Here is a 25,912-nt window from a genome sequence, read left to right as displayed (position 1 = left end):
TTTTTCACTGCTTTGCTATTTAGGCCCAATGCCAATCAAGCCATTGAAAATGTTGCAGCTAACACAGTTTATCATCTAAGACACAATGCATACACGCCAGCTAATACTGGGTTTGGAATTTGAACTGTTATTGCCTTTTTAAACTAGGAGAAAGTGAGGTCTGCAGATGCTGGAGATCAGAGTCAAACGTGTGGCGCTGGAAAAGCACACCAGGTCAGGCAGCATCCGAGGAGCAGGAAAATCAATCTTTCGGGCATAAGCCCTTCATCAGGAATGATCTACCCTGATGAAGGGCCTGTACCCGGAACGTCAATTCTCCTGCTCCTCTGATGCTGCCTGACCTGCTATGTTGTCCAGCACCACACTCTCGACTCTGCTTTTTTAAACTGTTGGGCAAACTTACTCTGACCATTTAATGAATGGATTTTTCGCTTAAATTACTTTGCTTCTTAATATAGAATTACACTGAGTAGGATAATACTTCTTGCAATCATTGAGATAGCGGTCATTAGAATTACATGGAATGGGGTTTCAAAACTATGAAAAGCTCATAATTTCAAATAAACCCGTTGGACTATAGCCTGCTGTCATGCGAGCTGTGACCTTATAAATCCTTAGGAGGTCGCGTCATTTAGTTAACAGTCCAATTTTCAATAGACATTGGTACATGCACTCCTAGCATTACATAAATCTGGAAACAGAGATCACAGCTTTTTCTCTTAAAATGTTGTTTTATTGTGAATCTTTGCTCGTCAGTACTTAAATACACAAATATGTTATCAGATTTGGAATTAGTAGATTGCCTCCTAAACAGCTCTAGAGCTCTCTGTATTCAGGAGATGAGTTCAGTAAAGGTGACATGTAACTTATTTAAGTTGTGTGACCAAGACGGATTGGCCACTTACTGAAGGTCATTACATCAACAGCTGGAGTTATTCAAAAGCATAAGTAGGAACCAAACATATTCATGTGAACAGAATGGAAATGAAAACAGAGGGACAGGGTCAGATTGTACAAGACTCATTTGCACATTTCTCCCAATAGTTGGTCATGAAATTGGTATTCATGGAAAAGGCGAACAGACGACCCACAGCATGGTGATGACTGAGGATTAAAAATCTTTGTAGCTTTCAAAAAAAGAGAAATGTGGTTGTAATCTATTTCCATTAAGAAAATATCAGTCTGTTACAAATGACTGCTGAGGGAGGGCAAACATTATTTTCAATGGTGTGTACATATTTAAATTTGTCAAGTTATAGTACAATTTTATTCTGTTAACCAACATTGATTTCAGTGAGCTCCAATATAAACCTCTGCTTGTGTCCTTTTATCTCTAATTAATATATTCAAAATTGGATTCAGGATTTTAAGCTGAGCATCGTTTAATCTATCAATGCACAACATTTCCAAATGAAAACAGGTCCCACGATAAAGTGTTGCCGTGGACATGCGTAAAAAATCCACAAAAAATTGTTATGGTGCGGCAGACTTCCAGGGACACTGCAAAAAATAAGACAACGTTGGATGCTTCTCAGTCAGGAGCTGGCTGCTGCAAATCAATATGTATGGCATCATTAGTATGGGGCAATTTCTGTCACACTTGTTCCTGCTCAGTGTTAACTGAACTAGATGTGAAAATCTAGATTATAAAACTTCCTTAGTGTCAGATGGTGGGAGATTTCACAAGGATGTTGATGTGGATGTTATTTCTTCTTGTTTGGTGGACGGTACTTGGATGTTCTGTGTTCTTTTCTTTCAAATTTATCATGACCCTCCCTGTGGAGATAAATTGACGCAATAATTGTTTGAAAGTTACCTTATTATCAAGAAAGATCGCAAATAAGTGAAATAAATTGCGTATAAGCAGAATATCTCAGGTTAATATGCTAAAAAGGCTCATGTCAATTGATGAGTACTTTTCAATGACTAGAATTGGCCTCTATCTTGATTTTATGTTGCGTGGTTAAATTCCAGCAACCATTATGACAAGTTCTAAATGAATGATGATAAAACTACTTTGCTTATTCAACCGTGGTGACAAGTAGTAGGCAGTTTCAACATGTCATTCTGGAACAGTAAGTGAGGTGTAGCACACAATCATTCTTACCTGAAACATCTCTGGCAGTAGAGGTCTCCATCGCAGTCACGACAACGGATCACAGCATCACTATTGCAGATGCAGCACCAAGGTAGTTCCTCATCACTGTCTGTTGCCTCAGCAGTTGGCACTGTGGGTGTCGACTGCAACTGAGAGAGAGATACAAAGTCAGAAGTACTTTTAGCAAACAGCCTGTATTTATATGCCAGCTTTATCAAAGTAAAGCATTTAAAGGTGCCTTATTGGAGTGGGATGAAAAATAAAATGGTATCAAATCACACAAGGGAAATGAGATGTAAATTTTAAAGAGGGCCTGAGAGGGTGGAAAGGGGAGAGAGAAAGAATAGGACTTAATACAAGCTTTGGACATAAGCAGCTGAATGTATGGCTGTCAAATAGTGGAGCGATTAAAATCAAGGATACATCAGAAGGCAGAATTGGACAAGCACAGACATCTCAAAGGGTCATAGAATAGGAGGTGATTATGGAGATGGGAGGGCTAAAAGTGGGTTTAGGAACAATTGGTTGCAGTAGTTGAGAGAGATGGACAACAGGCATGTTGGGAAGTCCAGTTGGTAAGAATAATTTGTTAAGAAGGAACTAGCTTGTCTCTAAAACTTCTGTTTCTTAGACTCGCCCTGTATCCAAACAGATATTGCCAACTGATGACAAGACTGAGGCAGTTCTGTGCAGTGGCAGTTCTGACACATGGCATTGCTTTAAGGCAGTTTCCTGTGGCAAACTCATTTCATTTAACATCACTCCTGCCTGTCTGAAGTTTTTTTTCACACCTATATTACTAATTTAACCTTAGCTGAAAAGGCATCAGAAGCATCAAAAGGAACACTGAATTAGTGCGAAATCTGGTCAAACAGATGAGCAACATTAGTAATAGAGATGAACATATATTTACTTTGATTTCCATTTATGTATATTACCTTCTTCCCAGCCGGTGTGGCCTGAGCTGGCTTAGGTTGCTCTGGAGGGATGTTATAACCACTTGCTTTATCCAGGGCAATTTCTTCATTAACCTAGAAGCATAAGGAATGCATTCAGTGTACAGAAAACATTATTTTAACAGGAACTGATCATTTATTGGCAGCTTATCGGAAATCACTGATGAACAAATGTACCTGTTCTAACAGTGCTTATGAAACCTAACAATGATTCTGCTGTTCAAATTTTTTTTTATTTCAAAAATATACTTTATTCATAAAATACTTTGATGATCTATACAATTGGACATGCCATACATATGTAAACATTCCATTTCTTTGCATACCGAAACAAAGTAATCATTCCTATTTACAGGTCTGTACGATTACATTTTTAGCTGAGGTGTCAGCAGAGCCCAAATGACGGCGTGGGCTCCCTGTTCTTCTTAGGCAGGCAGATGTTACATGGTGGTCTTTCCCCACCGTGACTTGGCAGCAGCTGCCCCAAGGTTCAGCGCGTTCCTCAACACGTAATCCTCGACCTTGGAATGTGCCAGTCTGCAACACTCAGTTGGGGTCAACTCCTTCAGCTGGAAGATCAACAGGTTTCGGACCGCCCAGAGAGCATCCTTCACTGAGTTGATGATCCTCCAGGCGCAGTTGATGTTTGTCTCAGTGTGCGTCCCAGGGAACAGACCATAAAGCACGGAGTCCCGCATCACGGCGCTGCTCGGGACAAACCTTGACAAACACCACTGCATTCCTCTCCAGACTTCCTCTGCATAGGCACATTCCAGAAGGAGGTGTGTGACAGTCTCGTCCCCACCGCAGCCACTTCGAGGGCAGCGTGTAGTGCGGCAGAAAGTCTGGGCGTGCATGAAGGATCTCACAGGCAGAGCCCTTCTCACCACCAGCCAAGCCATGTCTTGGTGCTTGTTGGAAAGTTTCTGCTGTTCAAATTTTTCAAATAAAAAAAACACTTGGGGAGATTAGCTTGCAGTGGAAGAGGTCAAGCACTGAAAATGAGGGATGTGCAAGATATCTTTAAGGAGAAGGTTACTGAATTGCTAGAGGAGCAAGGAGACCACAACTGCATTTGGAAACAAAGAGAAGAATTTTAAAATCTTGCCTGGCTCCTGTATCTTTCATTCCTCACTTAAACTGAGTCCTTCTGCAGGTTTAAAGACACACAAAAAATTACCTCAAAACACTGCAAATCAGACCTGTTTCAGAATTCGCTGGGTAAGCAGCTCTTCATTTTCTTCATCACTGTCCAGCTCAGCATTTTTCCAGTCATCCACAGCTATGATGACAGAAAGTAGAAACCATCCATGAGTCTGCAATCCATTTACAAGTCTTTTATCATTGCCCTTGTGTATTTGCAGAAATGTACATTGGCAGTGACGGTATCACACTCACTAACCCAGCAGTATAGTATCAATTCTGGATCACTCAATTCATTGCTGACAAAATTTCACTGTTCAGTGAATGTCACTTTTACCACAGCTTCTGTACACTGAACTAATATGTGGTGCACAAAAATCATATGAATTCTGCTTTTAAATTTCCACTTCTCCACTGCATCCCTATGGCAATATCCTGACTAATCAGAATCTACCTGACTGGTCTCAGGATTAAGAGTGACAGGTAACTTGCTGTATCTCCAAGCCAACGATGGCCTGACCAATCAGCACCCTCTTCTCATACAACATAAAAAGATGCTCCTTTTTCAAGTCAGTTTCTTGTGTCCCAGTTCTAATCAATGCCAGATGAAATGCTTCAACCTCTTGCCTCCTTTTAGCAATACTTCAGTTTCTTACAATGAGGCAATTAGTTGTAGGCCCCAATACAAATATGAATACCTGCAAAATAAGTCCTCAGACCAGCTAAATGTGGTATATTGCACTCAAGTTCTATTGTTTTAAATCCCTCTGACTATGATCCCTCCAATGCACAGTATCATTAAGTCTTAAGCCACTATACCCATGATATTCTGGCAATCCAGAAGGCCAAGTTCAGGGAACGTTGGGTGTGATCACTGCAGACTTAGTGCCTCAACAATGATTATGTCACACCATTCTCAGTACCTGGAGGAAGGTGCATCCTCACCTATGTTGTACTGCTCCGCACATTATGGTAAAGGGCAGTATTTCCCAATAAGCTGAATTAAGTGTAAGATGAGCAGAATGAATGAGTGATATTCAGCTCCCACCTGGAGCAGTAGAAATGTGAGGTAGTCTGGCTCTCTCAGCAGATACTACTGCAATCCACCAGCTGACCATAAAACGTGAAGACCCTACACCTAAAGGAAAGGTCAATCCCCTTCACGTACATATTGAACTAAATACCTGAATGTATCACTGTCTCCAACCAGGACTGCATAATCAAAGCCTATTCAAAACTGTCATAAATTATGAACAGGTAAAATGGCTTTAGACATTAGATAATTGTATGTGATTTCATTTAGAAATTCAATACAAATTGAAAAAAAAATTACATTGTATGCTCCTAGGTATCTTCGTAACTTGAGCTTTGCAGTAAACCCAAGGTTAAGTTCTCAGTTGTTACTGGATTAGTTGAACTCAACTCTTGCAGATGAGAGCAATGGACAAGCAGCACCTAAAAACCATCAGATAACCTACAGAAAAGTGCACATTATATGATAGAATAACTAGTCAATAGAGTGTCTAAACAGACATGTTTCATAGGCTCTTGAACACTGTGGAAAATTGAACAGGGGAGAGGAAATACTTTGTTCCTGCACCTCCACATTTCACTGTGCTTCAGTCACTGGATACAAAAAAACCGCACCCTTCTGCCTTCCAAATACTTTGCAGCATTGCAGCAATCCCAAGAGAAAATCTGTTTCCATAGCCTCAGGGAGACAGAAACGGCATTGCCGGTACAATCACACGCAAAGAATAATTTTTTTGTTTTAGAAGCTCATCCAAACCCAATCTGCACTCACCAGCTTTGGGGTCTTCTCCTTTCAGTGTGGCCAGTCTCTGGGAGATCTTTGAAACTTGCTCCTTGTGCAAATTGTCCTGCTTCAGCTCCACTGTTGCCTGGTCCAGCAGATTACTCTTCTCTTCCTCAAAGCTTTTGGTGTTATTGTCGGCGGCATTGTTGAAATTACGTGGATCAATTCCTTTATTCAGGTCATTCATCTCACCATCTATAATCAAACATAACTGTTGCTTACAGATTTAGGACAAGTGTGTTAGCCTGTGTAGAATCTGTGACTTTCAGCCAACACAGTTGCCACATAAGGTTCAAATATGGGCATGTGCGCACACTTCTGCTGCAATAGTCATTAAAGTCAAAAGGTACTATCCTCACTGAGCACTCAGGTAAGTGTCCTTTTTAGCAGGGTTTAATAGGTCACCATCAGGATTTAATGAAGGTGGGGATACAATTGCAGCATCCAACCACAACCCACAGAGGGTTCAACACAGGTCAATATGGCTGTTTTAAACAGGTCATTCGACTGTCATACAACTCAATGGGAAAGTTAGTGACCAAAGGCAATTAAGGCATTTGTTTCATGTTTTTGTTAATGAATGACTATTGAGGTCAATGTTCACAATGCTGAGTGATGTAGACAAGGTTCACATTGTCCAAGCAAGATACTACATGAACAGAACTGTGTATGTGGAGTTTTTCTTACTAATGTTAAGGCACTACACTCCAATTCATTGTACTGTGACATGATGGGAATTGTGCAACCAATTGTGAACCCAATGCAGAGTGCCCTGAAATCAGACATGTAAGTGAAACTTAGTACCAATATACCCAGTGCACCTGCCCACAGGAAAAAAGGCAGAAGCAGTTTACAGAAGAACCTCGATTATCCAGCATTCAATTATCCGAATGTCGGATTAGCCGGCAAGATCGCAAGGTTCCTTTAGCTAACAATGTTATCAGGTGTTCGATTATCCGGAATTCGATTAACCAAACTAAATACTGCTTGCCCGTGTCCTTTGGATAATCGAGGTTCCTCTGATTTGGGTCAACAGTTCAATCAACATAATAGGTCTGAAAGGATTTGCAGCATCGTTTGGTTTTTCTCCGTGATTACACAAACATTTTGATTCCCAGTGGTATTTTGTCTTAACATTTACTGAATGGTAAAGGAATCTCAGCACAGAAGTCCAGTTATAACAAATATTCAACTTTCTGCAGGGCAAGTTCTCGGTCACAAAGAATAGTTAGGAACAGCGCACCTAAAACTTTGTGCCAATATGTCTCTCCTTATTGCACCACAATAGATTGAGAAATTGATCACAAACACATGCGGGCAATGTATTCCCATTCCTTTGTTCATATTACATGTGCAATATTGCACGTGCCTTGTTTCACAATGGCCAATTAAAAGAATTACAGGAAATTAGAAGTTTTCCCATGTGAAAATATATTGCCTGGTTAAGTATTGAGCTATGCAACCCAGAAGAGACTCAAGTTTTATTTCAGTCTGCGCCAGTTAATTGATAAAAGAAAAAGGCAATAAATGGGACCCTGCAACTAGACATAATAATTCCTGTGGTCAGGATAATAACAAGAACTAACTAACTAGGCATCCAGGTTCAAACAGCCACTCAACAACAGACACAGAAAATCACACAACAATGATGACTGCTGCTCACTGGTGCAAAATAGTTGCCATTTACTATGAATAATGACCAGTGACTGCTAGCACCTGTGGCATTGCTAGTAAGTATGCTAACACATTCAATAAGGGAATTAAATGATGAAAAATAATATCTGCCGGGAGAATGGTGCATCAATTAACATGCAACAGCATGGAGCATTGGGAAAGAGGGTGGGGTGTAAAACTCCACTGTCCCAATTAAGAGAACTAGGTTGTTCTCCTTTGCATTCAACAAGAATAAACTGGCTCTTTCTTCATGCTTCTCTTAATTTCAGACAGGGAATATAGCAATCTGCCTTAGTCATATTCACAAGCAGAGAATATTAAGATTAATAAAGAATTTTTACAAAAACTTGTACAAAGAAAGGATTCTTGAAATGAATTTGTGAAAGACTAGAGACACCAGTAAGCAACAGTTCAACAGTTCTATTCCTGGAAACCTCCCACCGACTATAGCCTGATTTTTCATTGTTTTCTCCCTCATTCACAACACCTTGCTGCCTATTAAACACTCCAAGGTAACCACTTCAAACACCCCCATGGCAGCATCTTTGGCAATCTTGAGTGCTCCCTGGTTAAAGAACTTTCTCCTGAATCCTCACTGGTTTTATGAGTGGCCATTTCATTGACGCCCTCAAACCTTTGGAATTCAAGAAACTCAAAAGAAAGGCACAGGAAAAGACTGAACAGAAGATTTTTCTTAAAACTTGCCTTCAAGACCAGTGCCGTACTTTTGATCTAAGGCTGCTTCTTCTGACATTTGTTTGAAGAGGTCATTGACTTGTTCCGTCTGAGTCCTAGTATCAGGACCCTGATAACTCTACAACAGTAAAAATAAACAAACAGACTTCAGCTTAACTTGCAACTGGAATTTGCAGACAGCTAAGAAAGTGAACTTGGGATATGGTAGGTAAAGCCTTCATCGCTGTGAAACTGGCCTCTATTTAGGCTGCTGGGATGAAAGCCTCATTATGAATTACAATTGAAGAACTTTGTGTGAAAATGAACATTCTTAACCCAGTCCTTGATGTACAACTGCTCAGTCAGCATTAACCTGATAATCTGGGTGATTACATGAATAGGAAATGTTTAAAGGGATATGGACTAAATTCTGGCAAACAGGACTAGATTAATTTAGGATATCTGATCAGTATGGATGATCTGTTTCAGTGCTGTTCAACTCTATGACAGTCCAAAGGCTGCTTGGACTGGGAAACAGGCAAATACTGCAGAAGTTCAGGAGCTATGTCTGACCAATGAGAGTAAAGCTTCAGCACAAAATAGAATATATTGCTAATAACAAAGGTAAACAGTTGAATGTCATACTAAGTTGTTTAAGAAAAGAATCTCTTTAAGCTTAAATAAAACCAAAATATTGCAATACTGGAAAACTAAGGAAAACAAAATGCTGAAGAAACTAGCATTTTAGCATTAACTCCTGTTTCTCTGCACAAATGCTGCCAGACCTGCTGAGTTTCTCCAGCATTTTCTATGTTTACCGCTCTAAGGTTTGACACAAGAAGCAAGGCTATACTTAGAGGTTGACAGAATCTGGAGATTTTGCCACCAGTAAGAAGTTCTGAAACCTACAAGAACTTGGCTTTGGACTCAACTCTTAACAGACTTGCTATTTATGAAGGACAAACTTGTCACATCCACGTTTAATCAAAACTAAGAAAACATTTGTTAAATTTTGCCTCAATTACTCAGGAAATTTAACAATTTAGAAAATTAAGTAATGTGATTTTTTTTAAGTTGAAGGAAATTCATTTTTCTGAACTAATCTTTATAACACTGAAGCAAAAACATTAACAATTCATAGCTTGCAATGCATTTTCCACTACTCCAATAAGCAAAACTTCAGAAAATGATCAAAGGCAATGGCATTTGTGGAAATTTCACAACGCTCACACAACTATATCACACTGTTTCCATTCGGTCTCCAGCAAAATTCATTCCAGACTCAAAGCAATTCTTGTTTGTAACTTTTTAGAACAGTGGAAGAAAAGACCAGGCCCTTACAGGTCTGGGTGCTTTTGAAGGCGGTGGCTGACCCTTTAACAGAGCTAATCTGTCCTCCATCTCTGCTGTGGAGAGTATAGGTCGCTGAGGGTCCTTCTTTAGTGCGGCCAATCGCATTTCAATCTCCTGCTGAGAAGGTATAGATTCTGCAACAAAAAGGAACATGTCATGGCATGGAAGGCAACGTGGAACCAGGGAGTGATTCAATCCATTCCCTATCTAAGGGTTGCAACATTTTTTGGCATTCTAAGTGAGGACCAGTCCAAATGGATCATCTGTAAGTTTTCATGTCATGATCATATTCAGTTTTGTTCCTCCTGATTGCTATTCTTGAATTTTGTGAAAATCGCAGCAAAGAAGAACATTTTTCCAGACACTGTCAGCAAAAATGTTCCAGCTTAAGGGTTGATTCAATTTGAATGAAGGGAATTTCAGGGTGATTTGTAAACGTTACAACAGTGACTATATTTTAAAACATTTCACTGTCTGTGCCAGTCCCGAGAAAGCACCAAACAAACTAGACATCAGGACCTTGCCACATGGAAGAAAGATGACAACCCAGGGAAATCTTCAGCCAGAAGAAGAAAGTGACAGTAACTGTGTGGTCTTAAAATTAACTTGATGTAATTTTAATAAGGGTCTAATTGGAACAGTGTATTATTATGGAGTTGGAGGCAGATAATAAGCAGTTAAGAGAAAGGGGGGTCTTAGAGTTGTGATTAATTGTTGTTTAATGTTCAATTTCAGAGTTAAAAACATGAATTGATATTATTATCTTCAAATTTGGGAGTTCTCCATCACTCATATTTTAACAGATTACGAGGCGAGGGTGGGTGTTTGGTTTTTCTGGGTGTTTGGTTTAATTAACAGCAGGCAACTTCAATTTGCCGATTGCTCCAAGGTCAACTTCCTTGAGCACATTGCAAATTCTCCCCTTTCAGAAAGGTATTATTGAGTTTGCTTCTACCCTCCACTCAAACATTGCAAATCAGGTTGCAACAACTTCTGTGACAAAAGCAAATTTCACCTTGGCACAAATTCTTCAGGAAATTACTTCACGTGTGTTCTGTCCAGTTACCCAGCTTTTTACCACTGGGAACAACCAATTCCAAAAAAAGATTGAATGTTCTAGATTTATTCACCGCTGTTGGGGATGGTACTTTCAGGAACTTTGTAATTGTATACCTTGCAAAACCTTGAAGGATGACGAGATAGTTGCATTACACATTGAGGTGTTTTCTATTCTTCCAGACTACTAACTACTTTTCCCACGTGTTGGAATCTGTGATTGTTTCCCAGCAAACACAGCAGGTAAGCAACATCGCTGATTTGTCATGTAAAGGGCACAAATTGCGTCCCTTCACTGGTTCCCACAAGTTATCACTGGGGGAGTGTAAATGTAAGTCTCCAATTGGCCCAAGACAGTTTGGGGACACAGTGAAAGCAGAAATCAGGAACAGTGATACTCATGACTCACATGTTTTGAATTCATCACCTCTCGCTGCCATATCCAATTCAAACAAGAAAAATGGCTTGTATCATAAACCACAATGTCTCCTGCTCAATATGTAATGAGTTAGTCTGAAGAATAATCACTAATGTTACAGAATGCAAAATACTGGCTGGTCCGTACCCAGAAAAATTCTACAAATAGCAAGGATAAATGACAGGTGTTGTCGGTTAAATAATTTTTGTTAACCCATTTGCTCGAAAAATGACATATGCATAGGCCCATGTATGTTCAACCTAGAGGGAACAAGTTGCACAATTCTGCATTCTGGTTACAAAATCATCTATACCAATATAAATTACAAGTGACTGGGTACATTTCATTAGTAAATATTAAAAATACAGGCTTCCAGATTTGAGATGTGTCTGAACCTCAATCTAAAGATAAACATAATGTTCTCATGATCCTGTGAGACCATAGGTGATCTCTCCCATTACAGAGAAATGACTGGTGGTAGTTTAAGCAGAGGGTCATCACACCTCAGAGGTTAACAGTCCTTCAGTCCTCAGCCAGTGCAGGAATTGAACCCATGCTATTGGTGTTACTGTGCATCACAAACCAGCCATCCAACCAACTGAGCTAACCAACCAGTTAATCCAGAATTGAGGAAAGCAATGTTAACCACAACACACTCAAAAATCCTCATATTTTAAACACTGTATAATATTTTTCAGCCTCCAATCTGTAACACCTCAGGCAATGCAACTCTTTCAGTAGTACATATTGGCCTGGACTGTTCTCAGACCTAGGCAAGACTACTTACCAGACTCAACTAAAAGTTCAACAAAGACCATAAGACATTGGCTTAATTTCTGCTCCTTTCAGCTCATCGAGTCTGCTTCTCCATTCAATCATGGGGAATAAGTTTCTCAACCCCATTCTCCCTGTAACCCTTGATCCCCTCGATACTCAAGAACCTATCTTATCTCAGTCTTAAATATACTCAATGACCTGGCTTCCACAGCCTTCTATGACAATGAATTCCATAGATTCATCACACTCTGGCTGAAGAAGTTTTTCTTCATCTCTGTTCTAAAAGGTCTTTACTCTAAGGCTGTGCTCTCAGGCCCTAGTCTCTCCTACCAATAGAAACATCTTTCCAATATCTACTCTATCCAGGCCATTTACTATTCTGTATGTTTGAATTAGATCCCCCTTCATCCTTCTAAACGCCATCGACTATAAATCCAGAGTCCTCAAATGTTCCTCATATGTTAAGCTTTTCATTTCCGGGACCATTCTCGTAAACCTCCTCTGAACACGCTTCAGAGCCAGTACATTCTTCCTGAGATATGGGGCCCAAAACTCTGCACAATATGCCAAATGTGATATGACCAGAGCCTTATACAGCCTAAGAAGTATATCCCTGCTTTTATATTCAAGTCCTCTCAAAATAAATGTTATCATTGCATTTGCCTTCCTAACTACTGACTCAACCTGCAAGTTTACCTTTAGAGAATCCTGGAATAGAACTCCCAAGTCTCTTTGCACTTCAGACTTCTGAATTTTCTCCCCATTTAGAAAATAGTCCATGCCTCTGTTCTTTCTATCAAAGTGCATGACCTCACACTTTCCCACGTTGTATTCCATCTTGGCGCACTGTTCAAATCTTTCTGCAACCTCCCCGCCTCCTCAATGCTACCTGTCCCTCCACCTATCCAGAATGTCCTCAGCTCTTTCATACAGATCCTTAATGTATAAAGTGAAAAGTTACGATCTCAACACTGACCCTTGCGGAACACCACTTGTCACTAGTTGCCACCCAGAGAAGGACCCTTTTATCCCCACTCCCTGCTTCCTTGACTTCTGTTGTATGCAGTGAAATTGTTCTGATTAAAAATGATCACTCACTCAGTTTGGTTTCTTCCTTTAACTTCTCCAGTCGCTCAGCAATGGCTCGGTCCTCTTTTGATAGACCTAGATACTTCGTGCTTGGTGTGTGACTACCTGCTTTGTTGGCTGCTGTTTGTTCCTGTTGTTTTGCCTCCAGAGCAGCTACTCGCCTAGATTAGAGACCCAGAAGAAAGCGTTATAGGGGCTACATCAGTATATTGATTGCATTGGGAAGCACATCAATAGCGGTTTCCGTTCATACATTCCTGCATTTTCAAAAGGCGAGTTTTATTTGTGGAAGCTGTTAACAGTCATTCTGAGAATGCACACACGTGGCTTGTGTGGAGAGGATTGCAATTGTTACTGAGGTCCCGCAGAGTGGAAGATGCTCATGTAAAGAAATACTTTTACTTCCTCTCAGGTATTTTTATAGTTATTTGTAGTTATCTAACCCACAGTTATTTGTCTTTGGGCAGTATTCTTGACATTATACACATTAAATTGATTATCTCCACTGCAACTCTATTCAGGCAACTCCAAGTAAACCATTTTGTAAGGAGACAAAATTGGTACAGTGTCTGCAATTTAGGGCAGCATGGTGGCCAGTGGTTCGTGCTGCTGCCTCACAGGGACCCAGGCTCAATTCCAGTCCTAGTAAGACACCACGGAGTTTGCAAATTCTCCCCATCTCTGTGTGAGTTTCCTCTGGGTGCTCCAGTTTCCTCACACAATCTAAAGGTGTGCAGGTTAGGTGGATTGGCCATGCTAAATTGCCCACAGCGTCCAGAGACACGTAAATTAGGTGGATTAACCATAGGACATGCAGGGTTACAGGGACTTTTTTTCTGAGGGGAGACGGGGGAGCAGGGGAGGGAGGGAAAAGTGAGGATCTGGATGGGATGCTCCTCAGAGAGTCGCTGTGGACTTGTTGGGCCAAATACTCTCTTTCCACACTGTAGGGATTCTATGAATTTGTAATCCTCTCTGAAAAGAAATTAAAAATGGAAGTGGTGAGACTAGCACTGGGTATGTTAATCTCCTTCTGCTCATATCTCAAAAGTAATCAGATGAAAGTGACTGGACAAAACTGCTCTGTTTCTCCAAAGACATTGTTCAAAAAACGAAACAACTGTGCAGCACTGGAATTCCCAAAGAAAATTTACCACTTGGGCAGTAGCATAGGGAGCATTACATGAAGCACAAGAGGAACTGAGAGCGAGAGCAAGAGCGTGAGATTCTGAGCCTTTGTTCATCACTCTTTCATTCATTCCAACTTCTATCCAAGACAAAGTGTGTCCAATGGCAGGCAGGGATAGACACAGACACACACACACACACACACACACACACACAGAGTGAAACACATACAAAAAGCGACACAAATCAACATTAGCATTGTATCACTTTAAACACAGGAGGGACAGACAGACAAATGCAGGACAAAGTCTACATGTTAAACTCAGGAAAACTTTAAAATTTTGGCATTCACATGTTGCTGAGTTCCAACCCTCATCAGTTTCCAATTCCATTTAAAAATCTTAGACAGGGATTTAGATTAAAAAGTGGGTAACAGGAGGTACAGATCAGCCAGAAGATAACTAAGCAGTGAATATGTATAACTGCTCCTTCAATCAGCAAACCATTCAGTTTTCCCTTTCAGATGTTCCTAATTTCGTTTCTATCAAGGTTGTTCAGTTCAAGTTCCACAATGATGGTGATGGAACTTATAACTTGACAGTAACAAATACAATTTGCCAGTATAGAATTGTCAATCAACTACTCACTTTTTGTAATTCTCTGGTGGAGACCATTTTGCAGCATTATCCTGTTTCCCAGATCTGTGAAAGAATAAACAAATATTTTCTTCAAAGATTCTACTTTCTCACTGCTCCATTTTTGCATCTTCACATCTTATGTACTACTGCTGAGACCAAAGGGTGAAATCACAGAACAAAGCTAACCTTCTGTGACTGCCAAGCAATGTCTCCCCTTTCACTGCATAAAGACATGATTGGAACATACTGAAGCATCAATCAGAAACACAGCTAGCCTGATTATAACGGGTACCAACATAAGCCAGCAACAATATATTCACATAGTCATGCTGCCGTTATGTAAAATCCACCATTTATCATTCATCTGCAACTATTTGGCTAGTTGGGTGATAGAGACAAAATTGTAACTTAAGTATCGACAAGCTAAACTACATTATTTCATTTCTTGTTCTGTCCTGTCTGTGCTAAACAGGAAAGAGATAGGAGGTTATTAGCTCAACTTTATCTTCCAGCACACCAACATACATAAATACAAAATACTGTGGATGTTGGAAATCTGAAACAAACACAGAGTGCTGGAGAACTCAGCAGGTCTGGCAGCATCTGTGGAGAGAGAATAGAGTTAATGGTTCAAGTCCAAAATGACTCTTCTTCAGATATTTACACAACTTATTTCTCAGTTCTCGCTTTGTGTCTCACTATTCTGCTGTGTCACCATTAGGTTGTGCTCTGGTGTCACCATGAATGAGAATAGTTGATTAACTTCCTTTATTGTTCAGGTTTTATATTGTTATGGAGAGATGTGGCTCATGCTACTACACACGTATGAGCTCAGTAACTCGTGAATACCTTGTGAGGGTTCCATGGCACTGCCTGCAGACTTTTTGCTGTGTATTCCCACAACGAGGGACCAAGGTGGTATAGCTGAGACATGATGAACAATATGCATGGCCGCAGTTCTTGCACCCAAGCTGCCAAGATTTAAAAAGAAAAATACATTAGATAATTCACTAGGACCTCATTTAGAGGGATGGTATCAGATAACTGGAACATTGCAAATATTATGTCCTCATTCTGGAAAGGTGCTAGGATAAACCCAGCAACAGCAGCCAGTCAGTTTCACCCTGGTGGAGGCAAAGCTTTCAGAAATACTAATAATTAATTAACAAGATTAATAGTCACTTAGACAAATGCGGATCAAAGAAAGCCAGAACAGAATTATTCTTTGAAGAGGTGACAAGCAGGTTAGACCAGGGAAACCCAGTGGATGTGGTCTATCTAGACTTCCAAAAGGCCTTTGATAAGGTGCCACACGGGAGGCTGCTGAGCAAGGTGAGGGCCCATGGTGTTCGAGGTGAGCTACTGGGATGGATTGAGGATTGGCTGTCTGACAGAAGGCAGAGAGTTGGGATAAAAGGTTCTTTTTCAGAATGGCAGCCGGTGACGAGCGGTGTCCCGCAGGGTTCAGTGTTGGGGCCACAGCTATTCGCATTATATATTTATGATCTGGATGAAGGGACTGGGGGCATTCTAGCGAAGTTTGCCGATGATACGAAGATAGGTGGACAGGCAGGTAGTACTGAGGAAGTGGGGAGGCTGCAGAAGGATCTAGACAGTTTGGGAGAGTGGTCCAGGAAATGGCTGATGGAATTCAACGTGAATAAATGCGAGGTCTTGCACTTTGGCAAAAAGAATAAAAGCACAGACTACTTTCTAAACGGTGAGAAAATTTGTAAAGCCAAAGTACAAAGGGATCTGGGAGTGGTAGTCGAGGATTCTCTAAAGGTCAACATGCAGGTTGAGTCTGTGATTAAGAAAGCGAATGCGATGTTGTCACTTATCTCAAGAGGGTTGGAATATAAAAACACCATTGTGCTACTGAGACTTTATAAAGCTCTGGTTAGGCCCCATTTGGAGTACTGTGTCCAGTTTTGGTCCCCACACCTCAGGAAGGACATACTGGCACTGGAACGTGTCCAGTGGAGATTCACACGGATGATCCCTGGAATGGTAGGTCTAACATATGAGGAACGGCTGAGGATCTTGGGATTGTATTCATTGCAGATTAGAAGATTAAGGGGAGACTTAATAGAAACGTAAAAGATAATACATGGCTTGGAAAGGGTGGATGCTAGGAAATTGTTTCCGTTAGGTGAGGAGACTAGAACCCGTGGACACAGCCTTAGAATTAGAGGGGGTAAATTCAGAACAGAAATGCGGAGACATTTCTTCAGCCAGAGAGTGGTGGGCCTGTGGAATTCATTGCCGCAGATTGCAGTGGAGGCCAGGACGCTAAATGTCTTCAAGGCAGAGATTGATAGATTCTTGTTGTCTCGGGGAATTAAGGGCTACGGGGAGAATGCGGGTAAGTGGAGGTGAAGTGCCCAGCAGCCATGATTGAATGGCGGAGTGGACTCGATGGGCCGAATGGCCTTACTTCCACTCCTATGTCTTATGGTCTTAATTTGATTGAGTTTTCCAATGACATAATAGAGAGGTCTGATGATAAAAATGTGGCCAATGTGTATATGGAACTTCCAAACACATTGGCTATTTGGCCAGGCAATCCAGCTGCCCAGAGCTCTCTTTCAATGCCAGCTAGCTTGTGGTGCAAAGCTGTGTTTACAGGTTATAAACGAGGCCTTCAAACTCAGAGAAGGCTCGCTATCCCACTCAAGATTCAAAGTGTTTATTGCCAATATGAAATAGAATTTGCCTGGATAGGAGATGTGCTTATGTCTACAAAGACAAGAATAACACTGTGAATCCTAATGGCTAACCAAACAAGGTGTTAGTTTAGATTAGATTACATTACAGTGTGGAAACAGGCCCCTCGGCCCAACAAGTCCACACCGAAAGTTGCCGAAGCGCAATCCACCCATACCCCTACATTTACCCCTTACCTAACACTACAGGCAATTTAGCATGGCCAATTCACCTGACCTGCACATCTTTGGACTATGGGAGGAAACCAGAGCACCCGGAGGAAACCCACACAGACACGGGGAGAACGTGTAAACTCCACACAGTCAGTCGCCTGAGGCAGGAATTGAACCCGGGTCTCTGGCGCTGTGAGGCAGCAGTGCTAACCACTGTGCCGCCCAAGTTGAGGTAAAGTGACACATTCTGACTGAAATAGTGGCATGGCGTGTACAAAGTTCAGCAGTAACTTGCTCTCTAAAGCTATTAGGCACAGGATTTATGCGATGTTGTATCTATCAAGCATCTTAAGCACAGCTGTACATAAATTGACAATAAAGTAGCAAAATGGTTGATTTTAAATAAAACAGGCTGCACAACAAAGTTGAAGGCACAATGGCAGCAAAGATACAAAATATGGAAAACTACAGGAAAGAGCAGTGGTGAATGGTTGATTTTCAAACCTGGGGAAGGTGGTTTGTGGGGGGCGGGGTGGTGGTGTAGGGAGGGTGATGGGGCGGATCATTCTTTGAGCTGTAATATTTACATGTATTTTAATTTACATTTCAAAATGAATGGACTTGTAAGCATTATGACCCATAAACAGGTTGGTTGAATGGGTGGGCAAGTGGCAGGTGAAATTTAACACAAATTGTAATGGGATATTTTAATCAATGACAAAGATAGGCACTATCGTAAGTGTATAGTTATATTTAAAAATTGAATAAGCAAAGCTGTAGTAGATTGATTTCAACGTCAGCTCATCCAACTTGAACCTAAAAAAAATGGAACAGGATGTTTTCTTAATGGTGGAAAGCTAGAAACAATGAAGGTCAAAGAGTCTTCAATGTCAAGGTACTCATAATAAAAATATCACTGCTCCTCGGATGCTGCCTGAACTGCTGTGCTCTTCCAGCATCTGCAGTCATTGTTTTTACCTATAAAAATATCACAAGCCAGTACAGAAAACAACTTAAAGAAGTGAAGAGAATACTGGCGTTTATTAAGAGGGCAACAGAATACAAGGAAGTAGAAATCATATGGCAGCTGCACAAAGCTCTGGTCTGATCGTACCTGGAAAACTGAGCAATTCTGTGCTCCACATCTTATATAGGATAAACTGGCCTCAAAAGGACTACAGTGTACATTTACTGGAAAGATATTACAACTGAGAGTTCAGCTAGAAGGACAGGTTAAATATCCTAGTGTTGTATTCCCTGGAATACAACAGGGAATACTGTTCCTCTTTTACTTAGAGGTGAAAGGAAGATTTGATCAAAACATTCAATTATTAAACAGAATAGATAGGTCCGACTGGAAGAAATGATTTCCTTTGGTTGGGAAATATAGCAGAAGATGTAATCTCAAACTTGAAAGCAGAAGTGGAAATTAGAAAACATTTCTTCACGCAAATGGTAATAAAGTTTGGAACACTTCTGCAATCAGTAAATCATTAATTTTGAACCAGAGTGTGATAGATTCTTGTTAGTCAAGGAAAATTAAGCAGCAGGGGTGTACATGGAGCTGGGAGAATTTTAAAGGCAGTTTTAAGCAGGGTAGGGAGGGAATACATTAGCTTAAGCCCTTGGCAACTAAAGACACGGCCCCAATTATGGAGCAATTAAAATCAGTAATGCAGAAGAGGTAAGAATATGCATTGCATAAATATCAATGGAGTTGCAGAAAATTGAGCTGAGGTAAATGTAGGGTAAGACAACATTAGAGAGATGAAAGGAGCTGGATTTTTGACAAGTATGTTTAAATATTTTAATATACACCTTAAATAATTAAATACATATCCACTGCAGCCAGTGATAAGATGCCAGGTATAAGTGAAGCTTAGGATGGAAATTAAGCCCAGAATATTTTCCCAGTTCCACAAAACAAAGAGTGATGTTATTTGTGTTTTTAAAATTGGCTTACTGACAAAATTGTTCAGTCAGTGCGTTTTGGATAAACAGGTTGTTTTGATTAAAGTATGTGAGCTTGAACAGCAACTTCCAGCTCAATAATCAACCACAGTGCATTTCTGCAGTAATGAATCCTATCCTTAGTGACTGCTTCTCCCTAGATCTGATGGTGTTGTCGGCAATCAGTGCAAGGGACATTCCCAGCCCAGATGAGCTATAATGACCTACTTCTGCATTTGGACATTTGGCCCATCAAGTTTGCTACATTATTCAGTGAGATTCAAGACTCGTTTGGTGTTTCTCAACTCCACTTTCTTGCTTTTTCCCCATACCTCTCGATTCCCTTACTAATTAAAAATAAAATCAGTCAGTCAGTCTCACTCAGCTAAAAATATAGTGAATGGACCAGCTTCCACAACCCTTCATGGTAAAGAATTCCAGAGATATACTACTCTCTAAGAGAAGAAGTCCTTTCTCATCTCTACCTTAACTAGACAATCCTTTACTGAGATTATAGCTTTTGTCCGACTCTCCCCAGAGGAAACAATCTCCCAGCAGCTATCCTGTCAAGCCGCCTTATACATTTTGATAAAGTCACCACATTTTTTTCCAAATTCAAATGAGTACAAGCCAAACATACTCAAACTCTTCCTCTTATGAAAACTCCTCCCTATGCTGGATCAATGTTGTTAACCATCTCTGGACTGTATCCAATTCTACTCTATCTTCCCTCTGAGGAAGGGACAAAGATTATTCACAGTATTCCAGGTGTGGACTGACTTCTATACTTATAGCAAGACTTTCTTATTTTGATACTCCAAAGGGACCCATACAGCACTGGGAGCTCAATGATGCAATGTCAACAAGCAATTGTCAACAAGTGGACCATCACACAACATTGGTTGAAATGTACATGAGAGATACCTAGACGGTGTATTATACTGTGTGCTAGGCCTGTTAGAGAATAAATGTGTTTCACAAATTACACATGTCCACCATACTGGTCCTGCTTGATATTAACACAGCAGCCAAGTAATTTGGGTGTATATGGGAACATGACAGCACTGACCTAGATGCTCCATCTTCTGTGTCACACTGTTGTTTCATCCAGGACAATACCAACTATTGTTACACTTATGTGGCATATGACCTAGCAGAGTGCCTTAACTTGCCTCGTCCTCAGATGGACACCGAACACTTCTTAGGTGGTTGACGATTTCAGTAGACAGAAGTGACTAGATGAACTAGCATCCACACCAATCAAATGCAAAAGAATACTGAAACAAATGTGCAAATAAGTTACCTACCGAGTCTTGACAGAAGACTGAAAGCTTGGGAGAAATAAAATTTCACCAATCTTAATAATAAATTTGTCACTCAATAGAATCTTTGCATATATGAAAGACAATTAGTGTAAAGAAGAAATCTGTCAAGTGCTGAGAAAAAGATTAAGCTCAGTACATTGTTACCTGCTTTATAGGTTTTCCTCCTCAAGGAAAAAAAGAACACCTTCAGGAAAGGTTGGCATTGTCACATACAAGTACAACATTGCAGAAGGGTAAATTGAAGCAGTTCTGGAGGTGCAAGAATACCTCAATACAACTGCATTGTAATGGGGTGAATGAGAAGGGAGGAAAGAATAGGGCAGGATGTTGGGGGAATACTAGATAGAGGAGAAAGTGAAAAGCAAAAGGGTCTTATTCTGCACTAATCTTTTGGTTTCTCAACAACTAAATATTACTGTGTCTGATCATCAGTTGTACCAGTACTTTTACAGTATTCCCGGATAGCTTAAAGCTATCAAAGCTGTATTACACTATTTATGTCAACACCTTCACTTGCCTAATGACAATTCCTCTTTCTGCAACTCTCGCTTCCAGTCAACCTTTTTTGAGTTAATGTCAGTATTCCAACAGTACAGAGCAGACAGTCCATACACTGGCTTTATTTTAAATCGGCATTGTGAAAAATTACAATATGTGGCAATGTTCTAGAGATAATTGAGGAAACAATTTATTTCAAGGTTACAGTTTAGAGTCATAGAGATGTACATCGGGGAAACAGACCTTTCGGTCCAACTTGTCCATGCCGACCAGATAACTCAACCGAAACTAATCCCACTGGCTAGCACAATAAAATTGTTTAAAGTTGAAAATTCACACATTTTTCTAGAAAAGGCCAGGCTTTTGTTATTGTCCCTCAAAATAAAGGTTGATTGACAATTAGAAAATTGTTTTGCTGTCTTCATTCCAATGTTTCTGGAGGTGTTTTGCCTTGCACACCCCCAATGAGGTCCTCAGACCAAAAGTCTTGGTTTGTAAACACAGATTAAAAAGAACCAGGTACGGATGCATTCATCAGGTTTTCAAAGACAGGGATTCAATTCACAGACTCAGGAAGACAAGAGGTTGTTTGTTTGAGGCAAGCTACATGATCCACCAATATCTTCTTTATGTTTAACAAAGATAATTTATACTGGAAGTGTAGAAACCTTCAGGCTGCAAAAACACAGATTGCTAACAGCAAGGGATGCTGGGTGCATTAGCCAAGTTAAACTCTGAAATCACAAAATTCACACACCAGACACCGTGCAAACAGCAGCCAGATGCTAGTGACATTAGCTTACTGTAAAAGGCAATATTTTCCTGGACAGACATGCCCGTAACAACTTATCCACCAAACAAAGGAGAGACCAAACAGAAGTCTGGTCCTGCTGGAAAAAGAAATGAACAATATCATACCATCCAAATGATTGATTCTGTTTCAAACTATTAAGCGTATCTCCCTGATTGGCTAGAACTATGGAAATTGCCCGGAAAAATAAATCTAAAAAGGTATAAAAACACAGAGTTCACCTGCAGACCTCTCTTGGAATCTTGAGGCTTTCCAAGGAGACCAGCTGACCATCCAGATAGAACAGAGAGCACAAGAGAAAGCAGGTTCACAGACCCAGAGACAGAGACACTATATACATTTACAAGAGACTTGGGAAGTATCGTAACCATAAGAGGCCAAATAGCATTAAAAATAGTGTGTTTAGTATTAAAGTTTATTGTAAATTTGTTCCTAATGAAGTTGGGAGAGTTTTGCACTGGCACTGGTTTGTGTTTGTATCGATTTGACTGCTTTGGTATTATGGGACACCTCGGCAAATTCAACCATAACGTTCTGGTTGGAGTCATCAGAGTTGTTTAAGGAGAAACTTGACAACTGAAGGTTATCATGATGATTGCTTTTCTATGGATTCCTGAAGTGAAGAAGCCTGATAATTTCAAACTGGCGATATTTCATTTAATGTTTTTTAACTAATCTGATGAGCATACAAAAAAAAAGGCATGAATTTCCAATTCAGTGTATAGACGGTTGTACTATTAGTTTGGATGAAGCTTTTGTATAGGCAGCCTTAAACAGCTCACAGCTTCAACTTGCATCACTCTGTCAGAGAATATTTATGACAACAAAAACAAATTGCTGCAAAAGCTCAGCAGGTCTGGCAGCATCTGTGGAGAGAAATAACAGTTAACATTTCAGGTCCAGCGACCCTTCCTCAGAGCTCGCGTACAAAGGAAAGTTTAGCGTTAAAGGGAAAGGCTGGATAGGTTGGGATTTTTAAAAAATCACCTGGAGCATAGGTATCTGAGGGGTGACCTTATAGAGGTCTACAAAACCATGGGAGGTGTAGATAAGGTAGATCGCCAACAGCCTTTCCCCTTGGCAGGGGAGTCTAAAACTAGAGGGCATAGGTTTAATGGGAGAAATACAAAAGCTTCCAGAGAGTGCCTAGAACGGGCTGCGAGAGATAGTGGTGGAAGTGAATACAATTTCATCATTTAAGAAACATTTGGACAGACATACGGATTTTATAGATGTGGAGGGAAATGGATGAGATGCAGGCAAATGGGACTAGTTTAAATGTGAAAACTAGGTGGCAAATACAAGTTGGGTCAAAGTGCCTCTTTCCATGCAGTAAACCTGACTCAACGAAAATACTAGATCAGATAAACAAACATTTAGCTTTTTTAAAGTTTTGATTTAGCCATGGAAAGTAGAAATTTACTTCCTCAGGTTCACCTGATGTGTTTTGGAGAACACCACAGCTGATCCTGATCCCAGTGAGATTCTATGAATCCCAGTCCCACCCACAGCTAATACCTACTCAGCTTAGACAAAGGGTCAGTTAGACTCGAAACATCAGCTCTTTTCTCTCCTTACAGATTATGCCAGACATGTTGAGATTTTCCATTTTCTCTTTTGGTTGCTAATCCCTACTCTTTTGGACTTTCTATCAGAGGTAACCAGAAAGGGAGAGGCTTATTCCCCTTTCAAAATCTCAGCTGCTGCACTAAAACAACAAACTGTATAGTTGAAGCATCCATTTTTTGGTTGGGTTCAGGACCAGACAAACAGTGCATTTAATAAATGAAGTATAATGTTCTTAAGTGTTACAGTTATCACCTAAATAAACACAGATTTAAACACCTCACAAGATTTAAGATTGTTCATCATATCAAGCAAATCAAGGACATTACTTTCTATTACTATGGACATTCTATTACAAAGGACATTACTATGATATATCTCTTGATCAGTATTCCTTCCCTTCTCCAGCCAGTCACCCAAGCCTTGAGAAATCCGCATGCAACGTTCAAACGGCAGGCCAGCTTTAGGGTAATCGATTCATCAAAACTGTTGGTTTTCACCTCTACGAAAATCCAACCCAACTGGAACTATGTTTTTGACAGCTCTAGCCTCAAGTATTCAAATAGCATATTAGTCTCAAACATCCCAAACTTAACCATGCCCATCTTGGCTGACATGCCCATCCACCTCCAATCCCAACTATTTACCCTAGCACTCAGAATTTTGAAACAGTTTATTTCCATTTGATCAAATTAAATAAGAACATGCATCATAATATTGCAGCATTTTCAGTCAGGATAAATCTGATTATTTTCCACAATATAAGTACCCTGTTAAATAAATATGGTCTAATTCACACAGCATCATAGAACAACCCTTCATCCCTTGATGTTGCACCAACATGTGACACCATTCTAGAGCCCAGCTAACCTACACTATTCCATTACCATCCATATGTTTATCCAATGACCATTTAAATGCCCTTAATGTTGATAGGTCCACTACTGTTGCAGGCAGTGCATTCCACACCTCTGACATCTGTCCTTTTTCTATCACCCTTCAATTTAAAGCTACATCCCCTTGTACTAGCCATCACCATCCAAGGAAAAAGGCTGTCACTGTCCACCCTAGCTAATCCTCTGATCATCTTGTACATCTCTATTAAGTCACCTCTTGACTTTCTCCTCTCTAAGGAAAACAGTCTCAAGTCCCTCATAAGACCTTCCCTCCATACCAGGTAACATCCTGGTAAATCTCCTCTGCAGGCAAAGGTGAGTACTGCAGATGCTGGAGATTAGAGCTAAGAGTGTGGTGCTGGAAAAGCACAGCTGGTCAGACAGCATCCAAGGAACAGGAAAATCAACGTTTCAGACAAAGCCCTTCATCAGAAGTGAGGCTGGGACCCTCAGGGGTGGACAGATAAATGGGAGGGGGAGGGGGCAAAGGTAGCTGTAAGTGCAATAGGTGGATGAAGGTAGCGATAAAGGTGATAGGTCAGAGGGGAGGGTGGAGCAGATAGTTGGGAAGGAAGATGGAATGGGTCATGTGGATGGTACTGAGCTGCAAGGTTGGAACTGGGGTAAGGTGGGGGGGGAGGGGAAATGAGGAAAGTGGTGAAATCCACATTGATGCCATGGGGTTGGAGGGTTCCGAGATGGAAGATGAGGCGATCTTCCTCCATTCCTGATGAAGAGCTTTTGTCCAAAACGTCAAATTGCCTCTGCACCCTTTCCAATGATTCCAGGTCCTTCCTATAATGCAGCGACCAGAACTGTACGCAACACTCCTTGGAACTCTACCAACCAAAAAAGAACATCAACGACTTCGATGACAGATAGATGGAGAATGTTCACTGACTGGTGTGAATTGCTGCTGAGATATTGATGCAAAGTTTTACACAAACAGGCCCCCTGTTTTGGGAGAACACAAACTTGCCTCTTTCCTCAGGAGAGTGAATTTAGACGCACAACCATAGCATCTTCCAGCCATCCTCAGCCTGCTGGCTGTTAACCTCGCAAATATGAAAGGAAATAACCTAACTACTTTTACATTACACCGACTCCGACATTCCAACCCATCAATGCACTATTCCTTCACTCCCCATCTCCAGGACTCCCAACCG

General features: G+C 40.6%; 1 protein-coding gene and 1 pseudogene across 2 annotated transcripts; one reads left to right on the top strand and one right to left on the bottom strand.

Annotated features, from left to right (window-relative positions):
• Positions 1-711: 711 nt before the first annotated feature.
• On the bottom strand, positions 712-25,912 carry LOC140476555 (abscission/NoCut checkpoint regulator-like). Of its 2 annotated transcripts, none has more exons than XM_072569338.1 (11): positions 25,726-25,912; positions 15,671-15,792; positions 14,831-14,884; positions 13,065-13,216; positions 9,704-9,849; positions 8,393-8,501; positions 6,002-6,208; positions 4,257-4,336; positions 3,037-3,129; positions 2,108-2,247; positions 712-1,776 (listed from the first exon to the last, which is right to left on the bottom strand). In XM_072569338.1, exons 1-11 carry the CDS (start codon positions 25,777-25,779, stop codon positions 1,704-1,706), a joined length of 1,230 nt encoding a protein of 409 aa, XP_072425439.1. In that variant the 5' UTR covers positions 25,780-25,912; the 3' UTR covers positions 712-1,703. The 2 variants fall into 2 exon arrangements, with proteins under 2 accessions (XP_072425439.1, XP_072425440.1); XM_072569339.1 differs by having other exon boundaries at positions 2,108-2,241.
• LOC140475894 (large ribosomal subunit protein eL33-like) lies at positions 17,413-18,084 on the top strand (annotated as a pseudogene).

Source organism: Chiloscyllium punctatum, chromosome 4 (assembly GCF_047496795.1).
Source record: "Chiloscyllium punctatum isolate Juve2018m chromosome 4, sChiPun1.3, whole genome shotgun sequence".
Classification (NCBI taxonomy): domain Eukaryota; kingdom Metazoa; phylum Chordata; class Chondrichthyes; order Orectolobiformes; family Hemiscylliidae; genus Chiloscyllium; species Chiloscyllium punctatum.
This window is presented reverse-complemented; position numbering and strand designations above follow the sequence as displayed.

What these genes read in the sequence shown, in the direction of transcription:
- LOC140476555 (XM_072569338.1), bottom strand. Translation starts at nt 25,779, where the DNA reads ATGGCTGGAAGATGCTATGGTTGTGCGTCTAAATTCACTCTCCTGAGG. An exon ending in AGGAGAAGACCCCAAAGCTG is followed by an intron (nt 4,337 to 6,001) that starts GTGAGTGCAGAT and finishes CTGTCATCATAG; the next exon opens with CTGTGGATGACTGGAAAAAT. An exon ending in CCACACCGGCTGGGAAGAAG is followed by an intron (nt 2,248 to 3,036) that starts GTAATATACATA and finishes TCTCTCTCTCAG; the next exon opens with TTGCAGTCGACACCCACAGT.